General features: G+C 35.4%; 1 protein-coding gene across 2 annotated transcripts in view; it reads left to right on the top strand.

Moving 5' to 3' along the window:
- The window catches only part of LOC141562710 (aldehyde oxidase 3-like), a 97,039-nt gene that overhangs the window by 72,075 nt on the left and 4,430 nt on the right, over positions 1-20,534 (top strand). For both annotated transcript variants that reach the window (XM_074302742.1, XM_074302745.1), the window contains exons 33-35: positions 873-938; positions 5,696-5,884; positions 8,201-8,368. In XM_074302742.1, coding sequence (XP_074158843.1) covers positions 873-938; positions 5,696-5,884; positions 8,201-8,368 — 423 coding nt within the window. The remainder of the gene's footprint in view (positions 1-872; positions 939-5,695; positions 5,885-8,200; positions 8,369-20,534) is intronic.

Raw genomic sequence — 20,534 nt, 5'->3', positions numbered from 1 at the left:
ACTTACTATTATATACATATCACTGTTATATACATATCATTATGTCATGGTTTTGGATTAAAGGAGAGGGAGTGAAATTCTATGAGCTGAATTTTTAAAAAATTATATATAGTGCTTACTTTTTAAATTATCCAGAATTACAAATGGATTTGGTTTGAAGATTTTTTTTTGCAATGACATTAATCTTTTTTCTTATGTATACATATGTATGTTAAAACAAATTTTTAATTTTTAAAAAAAGTTTTAAGTAGCAAATTCTATTCCTCCTTCCCTCCCTCCTTCCATTCTTCCCTCTCTGAGATTGTCAGATATGGGAATGACATTATTGTTGATTATGAAAGAAGCTTCTTTGCTCTTTCATTTCTTTTTAAAAAATGTGAACAATATTAAACTGACAGATAAATTTAGAAATTTTTTTTCACAAGTATAATTTTTTTGGCTCTTTCTTGTCCATCCCTCCCTTAATTCCCCCTCCCCAACCTTCCCACTGGCAGGGAAAGAAAATATTTGTATTGCTTATTTAATTCAGTCTCCCCTAAAGTCCTACCAAAACTTTACTATGGTGTAGAGGAGATAATAGGTTCTTTAAGTCTATGCCAGTGGAGCCCAAGCATCTTTGGCACATCCTACCAAGCTGGAAAGACTTTAAAGCCAGGCCCTCGTGATAGATTGCATTCTTATTGACCAAGGGCAAGCTCAAGATATATTTGGAAATGTTCAATGGTGAAGTGATAGCTTAGGAAAAAAATATTTCCTAAGCTAGAGAGAGGCCATGGTCTGCATATTTTTAGAGTTCCTCTACTGATAAAATTATATGTACTTGCTTTATTAATATGGTTTACTGCCTAATATGTTAATTTATTTTTATACAGAACATCAGAACTGACATTGTCATGGATGCCTGTTTTAGCATTAATCCAGCTATAGATATAGGACAGGTATGTGCACTTGTTGTTATATAGTGTCACTGAATTTTTTCATTAGTTTTGTGCATATTAATGAAATAGTAGCTATGGAATGAAGGTACCTGCATTCTACTTATTCGGTTTTTCTTCTGTCTTCCTTTCCAAATACTACTAATATGTAAATTTTGAGCCTAAATGAGACAGAATATTTGATTTTCTTTTTCTCTCTTCAGCCCCCAACAAATTATATCATATCCAATAGCCTGGAGGAAGACTTTTAAAGTAGCTTTGTTTTAATGCTACAGTTAAAAAAAACAAAATAAAACAAAAAACCAAAAAAAAAAAAAAAAAAAAAAAAACAACAACCCCAAAACAAAACAAAACAAAAAAAAACTTAGTGGTGTTTTTTTTTAATATTAATAGCAAATACTAGTTTGTATAAGATGGATAACAACAAGACAACTTAAAATTTTTTATTTCTTTGTCCAGTATATAGCTGGTTTTTAATGATCTTGTTTCCTCAAAACTTAAGAATAAAGTTTTAGAAACATTGCTCTCTCCTTGTTCTTCTCCTATCTGATCACTTTCGTCTCCTTTATTGATGTTCTCTAGGAATTTTTCTTGGACCTTCTTCTATTCTCCCTTTATATACTCTCTTGCTTGGTGATCCCAGTTTATATGGGTTAAATCATCACTTCTATGCAGATGATTCCCAGATCTAAATTCCAGGGAAATTAGGAGTTTTCAGCAAGAAAGAGTCAAATATTGGATGGGGGACAGTGAGGGAAAAATAATTTTCCAGGTGGGATGAAAAGGAATGCTTAAAGCTGAGATAGCTCATCAGGAGAGATTAGTTTTTGAAACTCTAGAGGAACTTTTTAAACTACTATATTGGTAGATCAAGGGAATATTACACATAATAGTTTACTTTTTTGCTAATGAAACATTAGACAAAGTATCTTATGTTAGTCTTTATGTTTGGGTAATATGCTAATAGATTCAGAACTCACTGGAGAGACATTTTCAGAGTGCTTATTAACGGTTCATTTTCATCTTCAGAAGAGGCCTCTGGTAGAATGCCAAAGGGATTTGTGCTTGGCCTTTGCTACATGAACTTTTGTTTATCAATAATTCTGATAAAAGAATAGTTGTCATGTTTATTGACTTTTCAGCTGTTATAAAATTGGATGGCTTAGCTAACACATCAGATGATAAAAGGAATCCACCAAAATCTCAAAAGGTCAGAATGTTGAGCTGAATTTAGTAAGAAAACATGTACTCTAAAAAATCAAATAGGGGTTTTGATGGAAAAAAGGCAGGGACTTTCATGAGCTCTCCTAAATTTCCCTTTTTAAATAATGTCTCAAAATGAATTCTGGAGTGGCTGAACCCTTAAAAGGCTGGAGTGAAACAATTTTTTCCAGCCCAAGATAATTCAGAAAGTTGGCAGGAAAGGTTGAGTAATGGTGAGAACGGAGTACATTCCAGCACAGACTGCCCAAGCAAATAAGCAGTGGTTGACTCAATCCATGAGGCAACAGCAGCAGCTTCTGGAACTCTCAGCCCACAAATAATAAGGATCCTTCAGGGGAAAATGGATATTCAATGAAATAAAGGACTTTCAAGCATTCCTGATGAAAAGAAATACCAGAGCTGAATAGAACAATGTGGCTTTAAAATATAAGATTCAAGAGAAGTATTAAAAGAGAAATGGGAAAGAGAAATCAGAATGTATTTAATAAGGTTAAATTGTTTACATTCATACCTGGGAAGATGATACTTGTAACTCCCAAGAATTTTCTCATCATTAGATGCAGTATACATAAACAAATGACATGGGTATGAGTTGAATATGAAGAAATGATATGCAAAAAATAAAATTGAGTAAGAAAATTGGGAAAAATAAAATTGGGTAAGAAAGAGAAATGCATTGGGAGAAGAAAGGGAAAAGCAGAATGTGATAAATTATGTCACAAAAGAGGTGTGAAAGAGCTTTTACAGTGTTAGGGAATATGGAATTGGCTCAAAGAGAAAATAACACACCCACTTAGTTGGCTATCTATCTTACCTCAGGAAAATAGGAAGGGAAAGAGAGAGATGAGAAGGATGGGGAGTGCCAAGAGAACACAGGGAAGATTTGGGGAGGGAGTATTCAGAAGCAAAACACTTTGAGGATGGACAGGATAAAAGAAAAGAGAGAATGAAATAAATAGGGAGAAAGTAGGATAGAGGGAAATGGACAATAATCATAATTATGAAAAAATGTTTACAGCAAGTTTCTCTAATATGGGACCAATTTCTCAAATACATAGGGAATTAAGTTGAATTTATAAAAATAGTATCTACACCTCAGTTAATAAATGATTAAGAAATGACTAGAAACTTTTCAGATGAGGTATCAAATCTATCTATAATTATATGCAAAAATTCTCTAAGTCATTATTGATTGGAGAAAAGCAAATTGAGACAACCCTGAGGTACTACCTCATACCTATCAGAATAATTAATATGATAGAAAATGAAAATTATAAAAGTTAAAAAGGATGTGGAAAAATTGGAACACTAATGTATTGTTGATGGAATTGTGAACTGAGCCAGCTATCAAGGAGAGCAATTTAGAACTATGCCCATGGTCATCAAACAAAATTGTGAACACTAATATCACTAATAGATTTATGTTACCAAAGAGATTTTTAAAAAGGAAAAGGTACAAAGGAAAATTGGTACAAAAATAATTTAGCAGCTCTTTTTGTTATAGCAAAGAATTAGAAATGAGTGGTAAGTGATTATGATAGAATACAGTACACAAAATGATGAACAAGATGATTTCAGAAAAATATGTAAAGAGTTACATGGACTAATGCAAAATGAAGAGAGCAGAACCAGGAGAACATTGTGCATAGAGCAATATTATACAATATTATATAATAATCAACTGAATGCCTTAGGTATTCTCAATAATACAATGATCTAAGACAATTTCTAAAGTAATCATGATGAAAAATGCTGTCTATCTTTCAAGAAAGAATTGATAGAGTCTGAATGTAGATTGAAGTATTTGTCACTTTATTTTTTGTATTTTTTTCTTTTTTGCTCTATCTTCTTTTACAACATAACTAATATGGAAATTTATTTGCATGATCCTACATGTATAACCTATATACAATTGCTTAATAGCCTGGGGGGGTTAGAAGGGAAGAAGGGGAGGGAATTTGAAATTTAAAATTTGAAAAAAAGAATGTTAAATTATCTTTATATATAATTGAGAAAAATGAAATATCATTTGAAAAACAAAACAAAACAACAAATCCAAACCCCCAAATTATCCGATCCATTTTAAAGCACCATTCTAGGTTCTAGGAATATTAAGATAAAAACAAGAATTCCTATAGTAAGAAACCTGTATATTCTAACTATATTCTTATAGGGGGTGGCATTTAAAACACAAATATGTGTTGTCAAGGAAAATTGAAAAGGATAAGGCAAATATACAGAGAAAATGTGGCACTTGAATTTAGTTTTGAAGTATTTATAAAAAGGACCATGTCTTTCCCTGAATATTCCTGCTAGATTAGCAGACATATATCTTCAACTACAAAACAAAACAAACAAACAAAAAAACCCCAACAACATCAAAAACAAACCAACTCCAAAGTTCCATCATCATAATAGTTTTCTCTTATTATTGGATCCTTCCTTTATATCACACAAGATATTTATAGTCTCTTAATTAAGTCTAACCTATCTAAATTTGAACTTAAATTGTACTTTTTAAATTACGTAAACTGGATTTTAGGAGCAAAGAACAGAAAAAAGCTTCAATACTGGCTTTATCCCCTCTTACTCACAGCTAATGGTTGAAGAGAATAGCCATCTCTGCCTAACCCATGATATAATAATAATTAATCCAACATTTTGTTATATCCCTCTTCCAAAAAAAGAGGATGGTGTAAAGAGAAAGAAAGAGAATAATTGAAAAGGAGCAATAATGCACACAAAAAAGGTTGCTAATATTGGGGCAACATGCTATATTTTGTGATAATTCAGAATATTCTGAACACTTTTCATTTTTTTCTGAAATAGCAAAAATTTAACTAGGAATATGAAATTCACAGGAATTTTACTGTATTTAGCATTCACTAGTACTAGGAGTAGCTGTGGTATTGAGTTAGTGGAAATGGATTTGGTATTAGAAGTCTGGGATGAAATCAAGGTTATTTTACTTACTTTTATGTCTCAGGCAAGTTATTTAATAGCTAACACATAATTTGCTTTAAGGTTTTCCAAGAACTTCATAAAGGTTATTTCATTTGTACTTTACAAACAGCTCTGTGAGGAAGGTACTCCGTATTACATTCCTACTTTGTGGTGGACAAAACTAAGATCCAGAAGAATTAGCTGATTTGTTCATAGTGATATAGCTAATAAATATCAGAATTAGATTTAAATTCATGTTTTTGATGGCTCTCTAATCATAACCTTTCCTTGATTATTCTGAATTTTCTAGTTCTTCAAATTCTAATGGACCTTGTAAGCTCAAAGATTTCATGGATAGGTCCATTAATAGAGTTCATCTTTAATACTTGTAGACCTGATACTCTAAATTCAAATAGACATATCACCAGATTAGTCATGGGATCATTAATATTTCTCATCATAGCAACTTAAAAATTGCTAAGCAGTTTAGGCATCTTTTGTCATGGAGGGAGAACTCATGTGGCAAAAATTAGGAATCCTGAAGCATATAATTATTAAAATATTTTGTGAAGCCTATATTTTATTTGTTTCAGATTGAAGGTGCATTTACCCAAGGGATTGGACTTTATACTTTGGAAGAATTGAAATACTCTCCTGAGGGAGTCCTATATACCAGAAGTCCAGATGAATATAAAATTCCTTCAATCACTGACATCCCAGAGGAGCTTAATGTTTCTTTATTAACTTCAACAAAAAACCCAATTGCAATTTACTCATCTAAAGTAAGTACTAACACCTTCTTTAATTTATTTGAATCTAAAAATGTCTATATCAAATGAATCTAAACAAGAGAACTATTACTTGCCATAAACATAGAAATAGGGACTAATCCTGTGATTTCCTTGCTATTAGTGTTCTGAGGTGAAGAAATTCTTTTAAGTAGTTGCAATTTATAGTCTAAAGATACCTAGACCCCGAGAGCTTCAGTGGCTTGCCCAGGGTGACACAGCCACTGTATGTTAGGAGTAGGATTTAAAGTTAGGCCTTCCTGGATTCCAGACTTGCTTTTTTTTTAATAATGTCATGCTGACTCTCATACACATGCAATATCAAAAATCTCTAGAAAAAGGTCAAAAATGTTGCTTTATTATCTGTGGGTGATTTCTGGGAGGGCATGAACATAAAATGAGAAAGTCTGAGTGAGTTATGATCTAAGTCTTCAGATCATAAATCCTTTAAGCAATTGAATATGAGGACGGGAAATTGCATTAGAATGATATCAGTATAGGTAGGAATAGTTCATAACTTAATGTCCTGATGATAGATCTGGAATTTCTCTGTCAGCTAATCAATTATTCATTTGATAATTGATAACCTGTTTAATAGATATGATTCAAAAAACATACTTCTGAGAAGGTATAATTTTGTACCCTTTAAATTAAGAAATCTGGAAGGTATACAATAATGAAAAGTATGGTTGATTCTTGGCAGCTAGGTGGTGCAGCAGACAGAGTGCCCAACTTTACAGTCAGAAAGACTTGAATTCAAATCCAGACTTAGGCATTTACTAGCTGTGTAACTCTGTGCATGTCACTTAACCTTATTTGCCTCAGTTTTTTCATCTATAAAATTAGCTGGAGAAGAAAATGGCAAACTAGTCTAGAGTCTTTGCCAAGAAAACCCTAAAATCACAAAGAGTCAGATAGACTGAATTATTGAACAACCTGTCTCCTGTCTGGAGCCCATACCTGCTTTCAGCACCAGCATTGCACAACTTTGTTCTTTCCAGAGTCCTTTGTCTGGTGCATGAGCCAAAAGCTATCTGGCATGTTCATTATCCAGCACATCTGGCATTCAGTCTTCTGGCTTGGTCTCATCTTTCTCCTTTAAGTCCAGGAGGGGGTTTTTCATAAAAGGAATCGAAGTGTTTTATCCCATTGGTACTACTTCTGTTCCTGGATGCCATTTCTGCTACAACTTGGCCAGCTCCTGCGCTGGTTTCGGGCAGAGGCTTGGCCAAGATAGGATAATCTGGTCTGGGCTGGGCTAAGACACTCTCGTAAGCCTTATTATTAACCTCATTTTCATATATTTCCCATATATTCATATGTATATATAGGAAGCCCTGTCTTCCCATTTTGATGGAATATAACATTTTTTACTTACCTCTGTGTCCTTGATAACTCAAAAAATACTAGTTTCTCAATAAATATCTATAAATTTGTTCAGGTTTTTGGGGAGAATTGTATTTTCTAAGGGGTATGATCCTATTTTTCTACAACTAGAACAAAACCTGAGACTTGTAGTGAAGTACATTGGATTTGAAGTCAGATAGTCTAGGCACATTATGTTTTGAAGTAGAAATCAAGGCAGGACAATCTTCTTGTAGGTCAAGGGCAGAGGGAGCAAATGCATACAATATTTATGTAAATACAAATATTTATATAAATATAATATTTATAGCAGCACGTTTTTGTATTAGCAAAAGGCTGGTAGGAATGTTGGTTGCCCATTGATTGGGGAATTGCTTAATGAATTTTCTTTTGTGACAGCGGTATATTATTAAACCATTTATGAGGAATATGAAGAATTTGGAGAAACTTGGAAAGAATTATATATATTGACAAAAAATGAACTAAGAAGAACTAAAAGAACAATTTATGTGATCACAGTATTATAAGAAAGAACAAAAAAAATCAGAATTTTGATTAATGCAGTGACTAGTCTTAATTTCAGAAGATTGACACTTTTCAGGAGAGAGGTAGTAGACTGTGTGTCCAGAATGAAACGTACATATATTTATTTTCAAACATGGCCAATATATTGATTTATTTTAAATGTATTTCTTTGTGATGGGGAGGGTTATTTTAGCAGATAGGGTAGAAATCTATTGGAAAGTGATAATGATGTCATAAAAGAGCATCAATAAAGTAGTTTTTAAAATTATTTTAAATCTATGTGTATTGATTAGATCATCCTCAAAAGGTTGTTAAAGAAGTAGCTACCTGTGATTATATATTGCTTTTGATATTGATTAAATAGTATCTGTTTTAGGTGTAGATGTGAGAAACCCCCTGGATTTCTTTATTTTCTCTTAGGGTCTAGGTGAATCGGGAATGTTCCTTGGATCATCTGTGTTCTTCGCTATACTTGATGCTGTGACTGCAGCACGAAAGGAGAGAGGCCTGCCTGAAACTTTTTCAATGAGCAGCCCTGCAACCCCTGAACTGATTCGAATTATCTGTGTGGATAAATTTACTGACCTGGTATGGAGCTCTTTTTTTTTCTTTTTATTCTCTATTGATTCTCTCCAGCTTCTTTCTTTTGTTATTAAAGCCCTCACTGGGACTTGCTAGCTTGAGAAGGAAGGCAATTACAGTTAGTATGGCCAGACCCTTTATTAGTGGTTGTGAGGAGGGAAAAGAGAGAAACAAAACATCAAACAAAACCAAACAAAACAAAAGCATTAAACAGTGACTTATTCTGGAAACAGAAATTTATATTCCAAAAAGAAAAAAGTTTTTTTTTAAATCCTTTCTGTCCATCCAGAGAGACACAATGGAATAGTAGCAAGAGAACTGGTTTTGGAGCCAAATACTTGCCTTACCTGTTTCAGATGGTAATGGTTAGGAGGAGTGTCAACCTTAAAATGCCATGTATATGTGAGCTGTTATTCAGAGTCCAAAATAGAAAGTCATTTCCAAACCTACCCATAATGATCTCTCCTTCTCTGATGTTATAGCCCACATAGTTAGGCAATCAAGCATTTATTAAGCACTTACTCTTGCCAATTGTAGGCAAGGTGACAGAATACAAAGATACAAATGGATTTGTCCTTACCCTCAAAAAGTTATATTTTATCACAAAAGTCAACATGTACAGGAAGAAATGCATAGAAAACATATAAAAGATAAAGATAGGGGAAGATTATAAGGTGGAATCAAGAAAGACTTTATGTAGAAAAAGTGATTATTGAACTGAGATTTGTAGGAAGTTTCATGGAAGGTAGCTAGTGCAAAGATATTGAGATGAGATTTGGAACTTTATATGTGAGGGATCTCAAGAAGGCAGTTTAGCTAAATTCTATGGTGTTGGGCAGAAAGTCATGTATAATAAAATTAGAAAGGTAGCTTATGGAGAGTTTCTGAAGAGCTAGTAAAAAGGAATTTGAAACATCTTATATTTGAAGTTAGAAGCAATTGGGGATCAATGCTATTTATTGAAAAGAATAATGTCATGGTAAAATTTGCACTTTAGGAGAATCACCTTAACAGTTTCATAGAATAAGAATTGAAAAGGGGTGAGATTTGATGCAGAGAAACTAATTAGGAGGCGGTTGAAATATCTAAGCTAGAGATGATGATAACCTGAGGTAAGGTGGTGGCCTTATAAGTGCAGAAAAGGAAAGAGATGGAAAGATGGGTGTAAATTGATATGAAAAAACGTGGCAACAGATTGGATATATGGCATGAGGAAGAATGAGGAGTTGAGGATATTATTAAGGTGGGGAGCCTACTCAAAGGACAGTAGATCCCTCAACACAGCTAGAGAAATTCAGAAGAGAGATGGGCTTCAATGGAAGGCTGATAAGCAGATTTGGAATTGCATTTGGAATACCTGCAGAAAATCCAGTTTGAAATATTCAAAAGATAGTTGGAACTCAAGAGAAACTAGGACCAGGCATATAGATTTGGTAGACAGCTACATACAGAAGATAATTAAAATTATGGAAACTAAAAATGAAGTCACCAAGTGAAAATGTCCATAGAAAAGGGAATAATACCTAGGGCAGAACATTATGGCACATTCACAATCAAGAGGACTGATATAAATACTGAATCAACAAAGAAACAACCAAGAAACAAAAAAGAAGCTGTCAGATGGTAGGAAAACTAAGAAACGAAAACCCAGAAAAGAGAGACTCCAGGAGGAAAAAACAATCAACAATGTCAGATCATGCATAAAGCTAGAGAAGAATGAGGATTGAGAAAATCCCAGAAGATCTTTGGTAACTTTGGTGAGAATATTTTTCAATTGAGCATTAAGGTCATAAGTCAGATTGCGAAGTGGTTCCCCTAGTTGCATTATAAGCTCAACTAAAAATTACTGGTTGAAAGGTTTTCTATTTCTAAACCAGTCATCCCCTGACTTGGGTTCTTTAGCTTTCCCAGCTCCCTAATTTTCCTTAGTTTTTCTAACACTTCATCTTCTTCAAGGGCAGGAGGAAAAGTCCTAAGATGAGGTCAATGGCAAAAACACTGTAGAATGAAAGAGAAGAACCACAAGAAGGGGAAGCCAGAAAAAGACAGATTAGATATTTTACAGATAGATAGGTAACAAAAAGTCATTTAGCAGTATTCACACATTTTTTAATGGCAAAGGGATTAAAATATCCACTTATGTTTGCAAAGACAAAGGCCTTTGAATGATTTGGTAGTGAAAGAATTGAGAAACTATTCAGTGTAGCTTTTTGAAGACACATAGAGGTTTATATGCTCTTTTATTACATACCATCCAAAATTATAAAGCTTTCATTGTTTCTAGGAATCAAACATCTAAAGCTGTAAAGGACTTTAGAGGCCATCCAATTCAGACCTTTCACTTTACATATTGGGAAAATGAAACCCAAATCATCCAATGTCATCACACAGGAAGTATCAGAAGTAGGGTCTGAGCCCAGACCTTATGACTCCACAGAAAGTGGTCTTTCCATTGTAGCCCTTTCGGTCTTTTCCATATCATGTCATCCCAGCCAAGCACTGGGATGGTGGATGCTAAAAAAAGGTTAAGCACAAGAGATCTCTGAATATAGTAGTGGGCTGTCTTTATTAATAATAATTTAGTTCCTAAAATCATCTTCATAAAGTTTACTGAGGAAGATAAATCAACCACAGTTCAGGAAGAAAAGTTATTTCTTGTTTACTAGGGATGCTATGACCACCATAATTTCTTACTGAAAAGGTTACTGAAGACCTGCTTTAGCTACTCATTGCATATAGAACTGTCCTATTGACTCAGTCTAAGTCCCTGTTTTACCACCCACAAGATGTCAACAAGTCATTAGACACCTTTAGACCTGATGGCTAGTAAGCCTGCCATATCTACCTTACAAGCTTATGGTCAGGATTAAAATGTACCTGAAATGTCTTTTTTGTTTAATCTGTAAAAAAGTAAACCTAAAATTAAAGGCTTAATTTCATGAATAATATTTTTAAAAATGCAAACAATATGGAATAACTATCAAACATTTACATACCACCTATATGCCAGGCATTGTGCTGAACATTTCATAAATATTATCTCATTTGATTTTCACAACTCTGGGAGGTAGATGCTATTGTTGATCCTATTTTTGTAGAGGAAACTGAGGCAGATAGAACTTAAATTTCTTAGCTATAGTTGCATGGCTAGTAAATGTGTGAGGTAAGATTCGAACTATACTTTTCCTTTGTTCAGATCCAGTACTCCCATACTGCTAGCTAGCTGCCTCAGGTCATGAAATTTTGAACTAGTTTCTGAACCTCATTTATCACATCCATGAAATAGAAGTAATGATTGCCTTACAGGGCTGGGAAGGAAACAAAATAAGATAATATCTATGGAAGTACTTAATAAACGATTATTATTATAAATTTGCTATAGAGGCTAAGAAAAGAAAGGGAAAAATAAGATGATAGAACATTTTACACTCAGAGATTTAGTTGAACCAGAAAATAAAAGAGGAATATATAGAAAGGACAATGAGATACACTGAAGAAAGTATCACTAATTTAAATAAACCTTCTTTTGGCTTCTTGACTGGAGAAATGTTGCCAAGAGTATAAGTACTAACTGGAACAGACCCTAAGTGCTTATAATTAACATCTTACCTCAGAAGCCAATCCTATTCCTGAGGCCCTTTCCAGATTGCCATCTATATACATAGAATAATTAGGTTACAGATTCTGTGGTGTGACCAGAACTTCTTTTTTTTTATTAATAATTTTTATTATATATATATTTTATAATATTATCCCTTGTATTCATTTTTCCAAATTATCCCCCCCTTCCTTATTCCCTCCCCCGATGACAGGCAATCCCATACATTTTACATGTGTTACAATATAACCTAGATACAACACATGTGTGTAAATACCATTTTCTTGTTGCACAATAAGCATTAGATTCTGAAGGTACATGTAACCTGGGCAGACAGATATTAGTGCTAACAATTTACATTCACTTCCCTGTGTTTCTTCTCTGGGTGTAGCTACCTCTGTCCATCATTGATCAACTAGAAGTGAGTTGGCTCTTCTTTATGTTGAAGATTTCCACTTCCATCAGAATACAGCCTCATACAGTATTGTTGTTGAAGTGTACAGTGATCTTCTGGTTCTGCTCATTTCACTCAGCATCAGTTGATTTAAGTCTCTCCAGGTCTCTCTGTATTCCTCCTGCTGGTCATTTCTTACAGAGCAATAATATTCCATAACCTTCATATACCATAATTTACCCAACCATTCTCCAACTGATGGACATCCATTCATCTTCCAGTTTCTAGCTACAACAAAAAGAGCTGCCACAAACATTTTGGCACATATATGTCTCTTTCCGCTCTTTAGTATTTCTTTGGGATATAAGCCCAGTAGTAGCACTGCTGGGTCAAAGGGTATGCACAGCTTGATAGCTTTTTGGGCATAATTCCAGATTGCTTTCCAGAATGGCTGGATTCTTTCGCAACTCCACCAGCAATGTATTAGTGTCCCAGTTTCCCCACATCCCCTCCAATATTCATCATTATTTGTTCCTGTCATCTTAGCCAATCTGACAGGTGTGTAGTGATATCTCAGAGTTGTCTTAATTTGCATTTCTCTGATCAGTAGTGATTTGGAACACTCTTTCATGTGAGTGGATATAGTTTCAATTTCTTCATCTGAGAATTGTCTGTTTATATCCTTTGACCATTTATCAATTGGAGAATGGTTCGGTTTCTTATAGATTAGGGTCAGTTCTCTATATATTTTGGAAATGAGACCTTTGTCAGAACCTTTGCTTTTAAAAATATTTTCCCAATTTGTTACTTCCCTTCTAATCTTGTTTGCATTAGTATTATTTGTACAGAAACTTTTTAGTTTGATGTAATCAAAATCTTCTATTTTGTGATCAATAATGATCTCTAGTTCTCCTCTGGTCATAAATTCCTTCCTCCTCCACAAGTCTGAGAGGTAGACTATCCTCTGTTCCTCTAATCTATTTATTATCTCCCTCTTTATGCCTAAATCATGGACCCGTTTTGATCTTATCTTGGTATATGGTGTTAAGTGTGAATCCATATCTAATTTCTGCCATACTAATTTCCAGTTTTCCCCACAGTTTTTTCCAAATAATGAATTTTTATCCCTAATGTTGGTATCTTTGGGTTTGTCAAAGATTAGATTGCTATAGATGTACCCTTTTTTGTCCTTTGTATCTAATCTGTTCCATTGGTCTACTGGTCTATTTCTTAGCCAATACCAAATGGTTTTGGTGACTGCTGCTATATAATATAGCTTTAAATCAGGTACACTTAGACCACCTTCCTCTGAGTTTTTTTTTCATTAGTTCCCTTGCAGTTCTCGACCTTTTATTCTTCCATATGAATTTTGTTGTTATTTTTTCTAGGTCATTGAAATAGTTTCTTGGGAGTCTGATTGGTATAGCACTAAATAAATAGATTAGTTTGGGGAGTATTGTCATCTTTATTATATTCGCTCGGCCTATCCAAGAGCACTGAATGTCTTTCCAATTATTTAAATCTGACTTTATTTTTGTGGCAAGTTGTAACGAGCTGTCGTCTCCAGAAGCTGCCGGATCACTCTCTGGGAAGAGATCTGCTGTGTCTTCTACTCAAATCTCTCCGACAGATTCTTCTTCCTGTAACGAACCGTTGTCTCCAGGCAGTTGCTGTTAACTCTTGTCCAGAGAAGTGACTTCCCTTCCTGCAGGGAGCCCCGTCAAGCCTGATGCAATGCAGAGTCTTTTCCTTGAATCCTGGCTCTGAATCTCCTCCAGCTCTATCCTTCTCCAGGCAGACTCACTTTCCAGGCCCACTGTTCTCTCTTTTATTCTCCCAGAGAATGGGCGTGGGATAATGCAAGGGCTTCTGGGAAGAACCACCTCAGCCAATGAGCCTGCTCCTTCCATCAAGTCAACCTGAGTTCTCACCTTGTAATTGTCCAACCTGAATTCTCACCTTGTCACTATCCAGACAACCCGAGTTCTCACTTAGTAATCCTAACAGCAAGTGTTTTGTAATTTTTCTCATATAATTCCTGACTTTTCTTTGGTAGATGGATTCCCAAATACTTTATACTCTCAACATTTGTTTGGAATGGAATTTCTCTTTGTATCTCTTGCTGTTGCATTTTGTTAGTGATATGATGTTAGGATTACTAGGTGAGAACTCAGGTTGACTTGATAGAAGGAGCAAGCTCATTGGCTGAAGTGGTTCTTCCCAGAAGCCCTTGCATTATCCCACGCCCATTCTCTGGGAGGATAAAAGAGAGGACAGCCAGAGATAGAAGAAGACTCTGCATTGCATCAGGCTTGACGGGGCTCTCTGCAGGAAGGGAAGTCACTTCTCTGGACAAGAGTTAACAGCAACTGCCTGGAGACAACGGTTCGTTACAGGAAGAAGAATCTGTCGGAGAGATTTGAGTAGAAGACAGCAGATCTCTTCCCAGAGAGTGATCCGGCAGCTTCTAGAGACGACAGCTCGCTACACTTGGCGCCCAACGTGGGGCAAGGACTTTTGCTTATCCTTACAAGAGGAGCTAGACCAGACCTTCGCAATTTGGCGCCTGAACAGGGCGCCAAAACAGCCCTACTATGTGCCAAATGTATGTTGCAGCTGCTCTTGCTCCAGTAAGAAAAGCCTTTCCAAAAGTAATATTGTTACATTATATGGATGATATTTTGGGATGTGCACCTGAGGAACAAATGTTAGAAGGATGTCTACAAAAGACCATGGAAACATTAAAGTACTATAAACTGCATATAGCTACAGAAAAAATTCAAAGACATGCTCCTTTTCAATATTTAGGATATGAAGACACTCCTAAGACACTCACAGTACAAAAGCTTTCTTTAAGAACAGAGAAGTTGAACACCTTAAATGACTTTCAAAAACTAATAGGAGATATCCAATGGATGCATCCAGTGTTAGGCTTAACTACCAATCAACTACAACCTCTATATGACATTTTAAGGGGAGACAGTGCTTTAAATTCACCACGCCAGCTTACAAAAGAAGCACAAGAGGCTTTGAGAGAAGTTGAACTGGCTTTATCCAATGTGGTTGAAAGAGTCACTCAAAAACTCTTGGAAATATCAGTTTTTGATACAAAAGAGGCACCCACAGCAGTCCTTCATCAAGCAGACAGAGTGATTGAGTGGGTGAACCTCCCAGCACAACCAGAACAAAGCCTTACACCTTACCCAGTGCTTGTGGCTAGGATTTTATTAAAGGCTATTAAGAGAGTAACACAATTATCTGGAATAAGTCCTGAAAAAATATACACATTCTATACTAACGCACAAATTAATGTATGCTGTGAGACCATCCCAGAATGGCAAATTTTATTGGCCACTGCTCCAAATTTTGCACATGGATCTCCATTAAAGATTACCCGGCTACTACATAATTGGCGATGGATTTTTGAAGAAAAGGTTTCTAAGGTTCCTCTTAAAGGACCAACAATCTTTACAGACGCCTCCAAAGAAAATATTAGTGCTGTATACTCTCATGATTTAACCATAAAGAGAGTAGTCAGGACTCCTTTTCAGTCCACTCAACAGAATGAATTATTTGCTATCATGCTAGCTCTTACTTATTACCCAGGAGACGTAAATATAATTACTGATTCAGCCTATTCAGTAGGTGTAGTACAAAGAATTGCCACAGCCCAAATAAAATTTGCAGCCTCCAATATTTATCAGCTCTTTAAGGAACTTCAAGAGCAAGTGAGAAAACATCCAGGCAAGATTTATATCTTGCATGTCCACTCACATAGTGGACTTCTAGGTCCCATTTTTGATGGAAATTCAAAGGCAGATAGCCTTCTAACCATGTTAGCCAGTAGTCCTTTATTTCAGGAAGCACAAGAATCTCATTCTAAACATCATCAGGCTGCTCGAGCTTTACGTTTACAATTTGGAATCACAAGAGAGGAAGCTAGGAGCATAGCAAAAAGCTGTACGGCTTGTCTTCCTTTCCACGCTCCTACACTCCCTCCAGGGAAGAATCCTCGTGGTTTGAGACCCAATGAAATCTGGCAAATGGATGTGACCCATTATAAATCTTTTGGTCGTCTATCTTTTATTCATGTCGTGGTAGACACATTTTCAGGATTCACATTTGCAATGCCAGCAGCAAAAGAGACAGCCCGAGTGGTCACTGAATTCCTTATACAAGCTTTTGCAATTATGAGTGTGCCACAAGCAATAAAAACAGACAATGGACCTGCATATACGTCCAAACATTTTACACACTTTTGTGCACAGTATAAGATTTTACATACCACGGGCATACCCTTTAATCCTCAAGGGCAGGCAATAGTAGAGAGAAGAAACAGAGATATTAAGACACTCCTTCAAAAACAAAAGAAAGGGGGAGCCACAGGTAGCCCTAGGGAACTTCTAAATTTAGTTCTCTATACCATTAATTTTCTAATTTTTGACAAAGATGCACTGGCTCCGGCAGACAGGTTTTATAACCCACCAGAAGGGCAGTGTCCAGTGCGAGCATCTCCACTGTACTTAGATAATCGCCAGGTGATGTGGAGAGATCCAGAAAGTGGTGAATGGAAGGGACCAGATAGGTTAACTGCCTGGGGGAGAGGGTTTGCTTGTGTTTCTTCAGCAGGAGAAGGAATCAGATGGGTGCCAACGAGTCATATTCGCCTTGTCCATCAGAGAGAGACAGAAAAAGAGAAAGACCTCAAAATAAAGGAGAAGATCTAAGAAACATCTGACACTGAAAGAGCATGGATAATAAGAAGACTGTTAAAGAACTTTAAAAACCAGCAGGAATCATTGGACTTCCTCACACAAGATGAGACTAATGGACAATGGACTTATGGACATTTATAAATTTTCAATTTATGATTATTTGATTATGTTATTTGTCATATACTTCTAGCATGTATTATGTTACTATGTTACTATGTGCTTATGTAATTTATGTAATTATGTGTAATACTTCCCATATTGATGGATTTATGTTTCAAGATCATGACTGTCCTATGTTCTAAATCAAAAGAAAGGGGGAGATGTTAGGATTACTAGGTGAGAACTCAGGTTGACTTGATAGAAGGAGCAAGCTCATTGGCTGAAGTGGTTCTTCCCAAAAGCCCTTGCATTATCCCAAGCCCATTCTCTGGGAGGATAAAAGAGAGGACAGCCAGAGATAGAAGAAGACTCTGCATTGCATCAGGCTTGACGGGGCTCTCTGCAGGAAGGGAAGTCACTTCTCTGGACAAGAGTTAACAGCAACTGCCTGGAGACAACGGTTCGTTACAGGAAGAAGAATCTGTTGGAGAGATTTGAGTAGAAGACACAGCAGATCTCTTCCCAGAGAGTGATCCGGCAGCTTCTAGAGACGACAGCTCGCTACAATATATAAAAATGCTGAGGATTTATGAGGATTTATTTTATATCCTGCCACTTTGCTGAAATTTTGAATTATTTCTAGTAGCTTTTTAGCAGAGTCTTTGGGGTTCTCTAAGTATACCATCATGTCATCTGCAAAAAGTGATAGTTTGATTTCCTCATTTCCTACTCTAATTCCTTGAATCTCTTTCTCGGCTCTTATTGCCGAGGCTAGCGTTTCTAGTACTATATTGAATAGTAATGGTGATAGTGGGCAACCTTGTTTCACTCCTGATCTTACTGGGAAAGGTTGTAGTTTATTTCTATTGCATATTATGCTTACTGACGGTGACCAGAACTTCTGAAAAGTCCTCCTGCCCTAATTCTGCCTTGCCAGCTTTCCAGTGTTCTGAAATTCCCCATCATTGCCTTGGCCAAAGGTTTTTATGATAGATAACAGAACCCCAGGAAAGGTAATATATTCCCATTAACAAAAAGATTCACATGAATGATTAACTCTTATTTCTGAAACTCCCAAGACAATGAAAATAATAATAAGCGGGTTAAGGAAAGAGCTGCTCCTGTTGGAAGTGATCAGCAGTGGTAATGCTGTTATGGTAAGGAAAACTTGAGTCACTGTTAATCTTTGAGGCAGAAGAATAATAATATGGATCTCATCATTTTCAGAACTCTGGAGATGTTCATGGGGCACAGTAATAGTTAAATTTGTCACACTATTGAACTTCTAATGCACAGATAATGAGAAATAGTATATTGTGGATCAGGCTGTTTAAATGTAATGGTCACTAGAGTGTTTTACATAAGAGAGTGGTAGGAGTACACAAGAGTGACTGGTTGACTCTAGAAGGTATACCTGGTATTGTCCATAGAATTAGTTCTGTGCCTTATTCTCCTTTTGTCTTCACTGTGGAGAGTGTAGGTATTCTAAGTTATAAGTTTTGGTCCTGACTCCAGGTGCCCATTAAGGATACTCCAGAATTGGAGAGATAAGTAAAGAAATAGAACAATCTATTAATCAACTCCCCAGGAAAAATCCCCAGGACCAGATGGATTTATATGTGAATTCTACCAAACATTTAAAGAACAATTAGCCCCAATGTTATATAAACTATTTGAAAAAATAGGGATTGAAGGAGTCCTACCAAATTCCTTTTATGACACAGACATGGTACTGATGCCAAAACCAGGTAGGCTGAAAACAGAGAAAGAAAATTATAGACCAATCTCCCTAATGAATATTGATGCTAAAATCTTTAATAAAATGTTAGCAAAATATTACAGAAAATCATGCCCAGTATAATACACTGTGACTAAGTGGGATTTATACCAGGAATGCAGGGCTGGTTCAATATTAGGAAAACTATTAGCATAATCGACTATATCAATAACCAAATTAACAAAAACCATATGATCATCTCAATAGATGCAGAAAAAGCATTTGATAAAATCCAACATCCATTTCTACTAAAAACACTTGAGAGTATAGGAATAAATAGACTATTCCTTGAGCATATATTTAAAACCGTCAGTAAACATCATATGTAATGGCGATAAACTGGGAACCTTTCCCAGTAAGATCAGGAGTTGCCCACTATCACCATTACTATTCAATATAGTACTAGAAACGCTAGCCTCGGCAATAAGAGCCGAGAAAGAGATTCAAGGAATTAGAGTAGGAAATGAGGAAATCAAACTATCACTCTTTGCAGATGACATGATGGTATACTTAGAGAACCCCAAAGACTCTGCTAAAAAGCTATTAGAAATTATTCAGAATTTTAGCAAAGTTGAAGTATACAAAATAAATCCACATAAATCCTCAGCATTTTTATACATTTGGTAATGTATAATCCAAGAGCAAGAGATACAAAGAGAAATTCCATTCAAAATAACGGTCGATAGTATAAAATATTTGGGAATATATCTACCAAAGGAAAGTCAGGAATTATATGAGCAAAATTACAAAACACTTGCCACAAAAATAAAGTCAGACTTAAATAATTGGAAAGACATTAAGTGCTCTTGAATAGGCTGAGTGAATATAATCAAGATGACAATAATGCCTAAACTAATCTATTTATTTAGTGCTATACCAATCAGACTCCCAAGAAACTATTTTAACGACCTAGAAAAAAATAACAACAGAATTCATATGGAAGAACAAAAGATCGAGAATTTCAAGGGAAGTAATGAAAAAAAAAAATCAAATGAAGGTGCCCTAGCTGTACCTGAACTAGAACTATATTATAAAGCAGCAGTCACCAAAACCATTTGGTATTGAATAAGAAATAGACTAGTTGATCAGTGGAATAGGTTAGGTTCACAGGACAAGATAGTGAGTAAAAATAGCAATCTAGTGTTTGACAAACCCAAAGATCCCAACTTTGGGGATAAGAATTCATTATTTGACAAAAACTGCTGGGAAAATTGGAAATTAGTATGGCAGAAACTAGGCATGGACCCACACTTAACACCACATAGTAAGATAAGATCAAAATGGGTCCAGGATTTAGGCATAAAGAATGAGATCATAAATAAATTAGAGGAACATAGGATAGTTTACCTCTAAGACTTGTGGAGGAGGAAGGAATTTGTGACCAAAGGAGAACTAGAGACCATTATTGATCACAAAATAGAAAATTTTGATTACATCAAATTAAAAAGCTTTTGTACAAACAATACTAATGCAAACAAGATTAGAAGGGAAGTAACAAATTGGGAAAACATTTTTACAGTTAAAGGTTCTGATAAAGGCCTCATCTCCAAAATATATAGAGAACTGACCCTAATCTATAAGAAATCAAA

The sequence above is a fragment of the Sminthopsis crassicaudata genome, chromosome 3 (assembly GCF_048593235.1).
Source record: "Sminthopsis crassicaudata isolate SCR6 chromosome 3, ASM4859323v1, whole genome shotgun sequence".
In the NCBI taxonomy this organism is placed as follows: domain Eukaryota; kingdom Metazoa; phylum Chordata; class Mammalia; order Dasyuromorphia; family Dasyuridae; genus Sminthopsis; species Sminthopsis crassicaudata.
The sequence above is the reverse complement of the archived record's forward strand: the minus strand, read 5'-3'. Positions and strand labels throughout refer to the sequence as shown.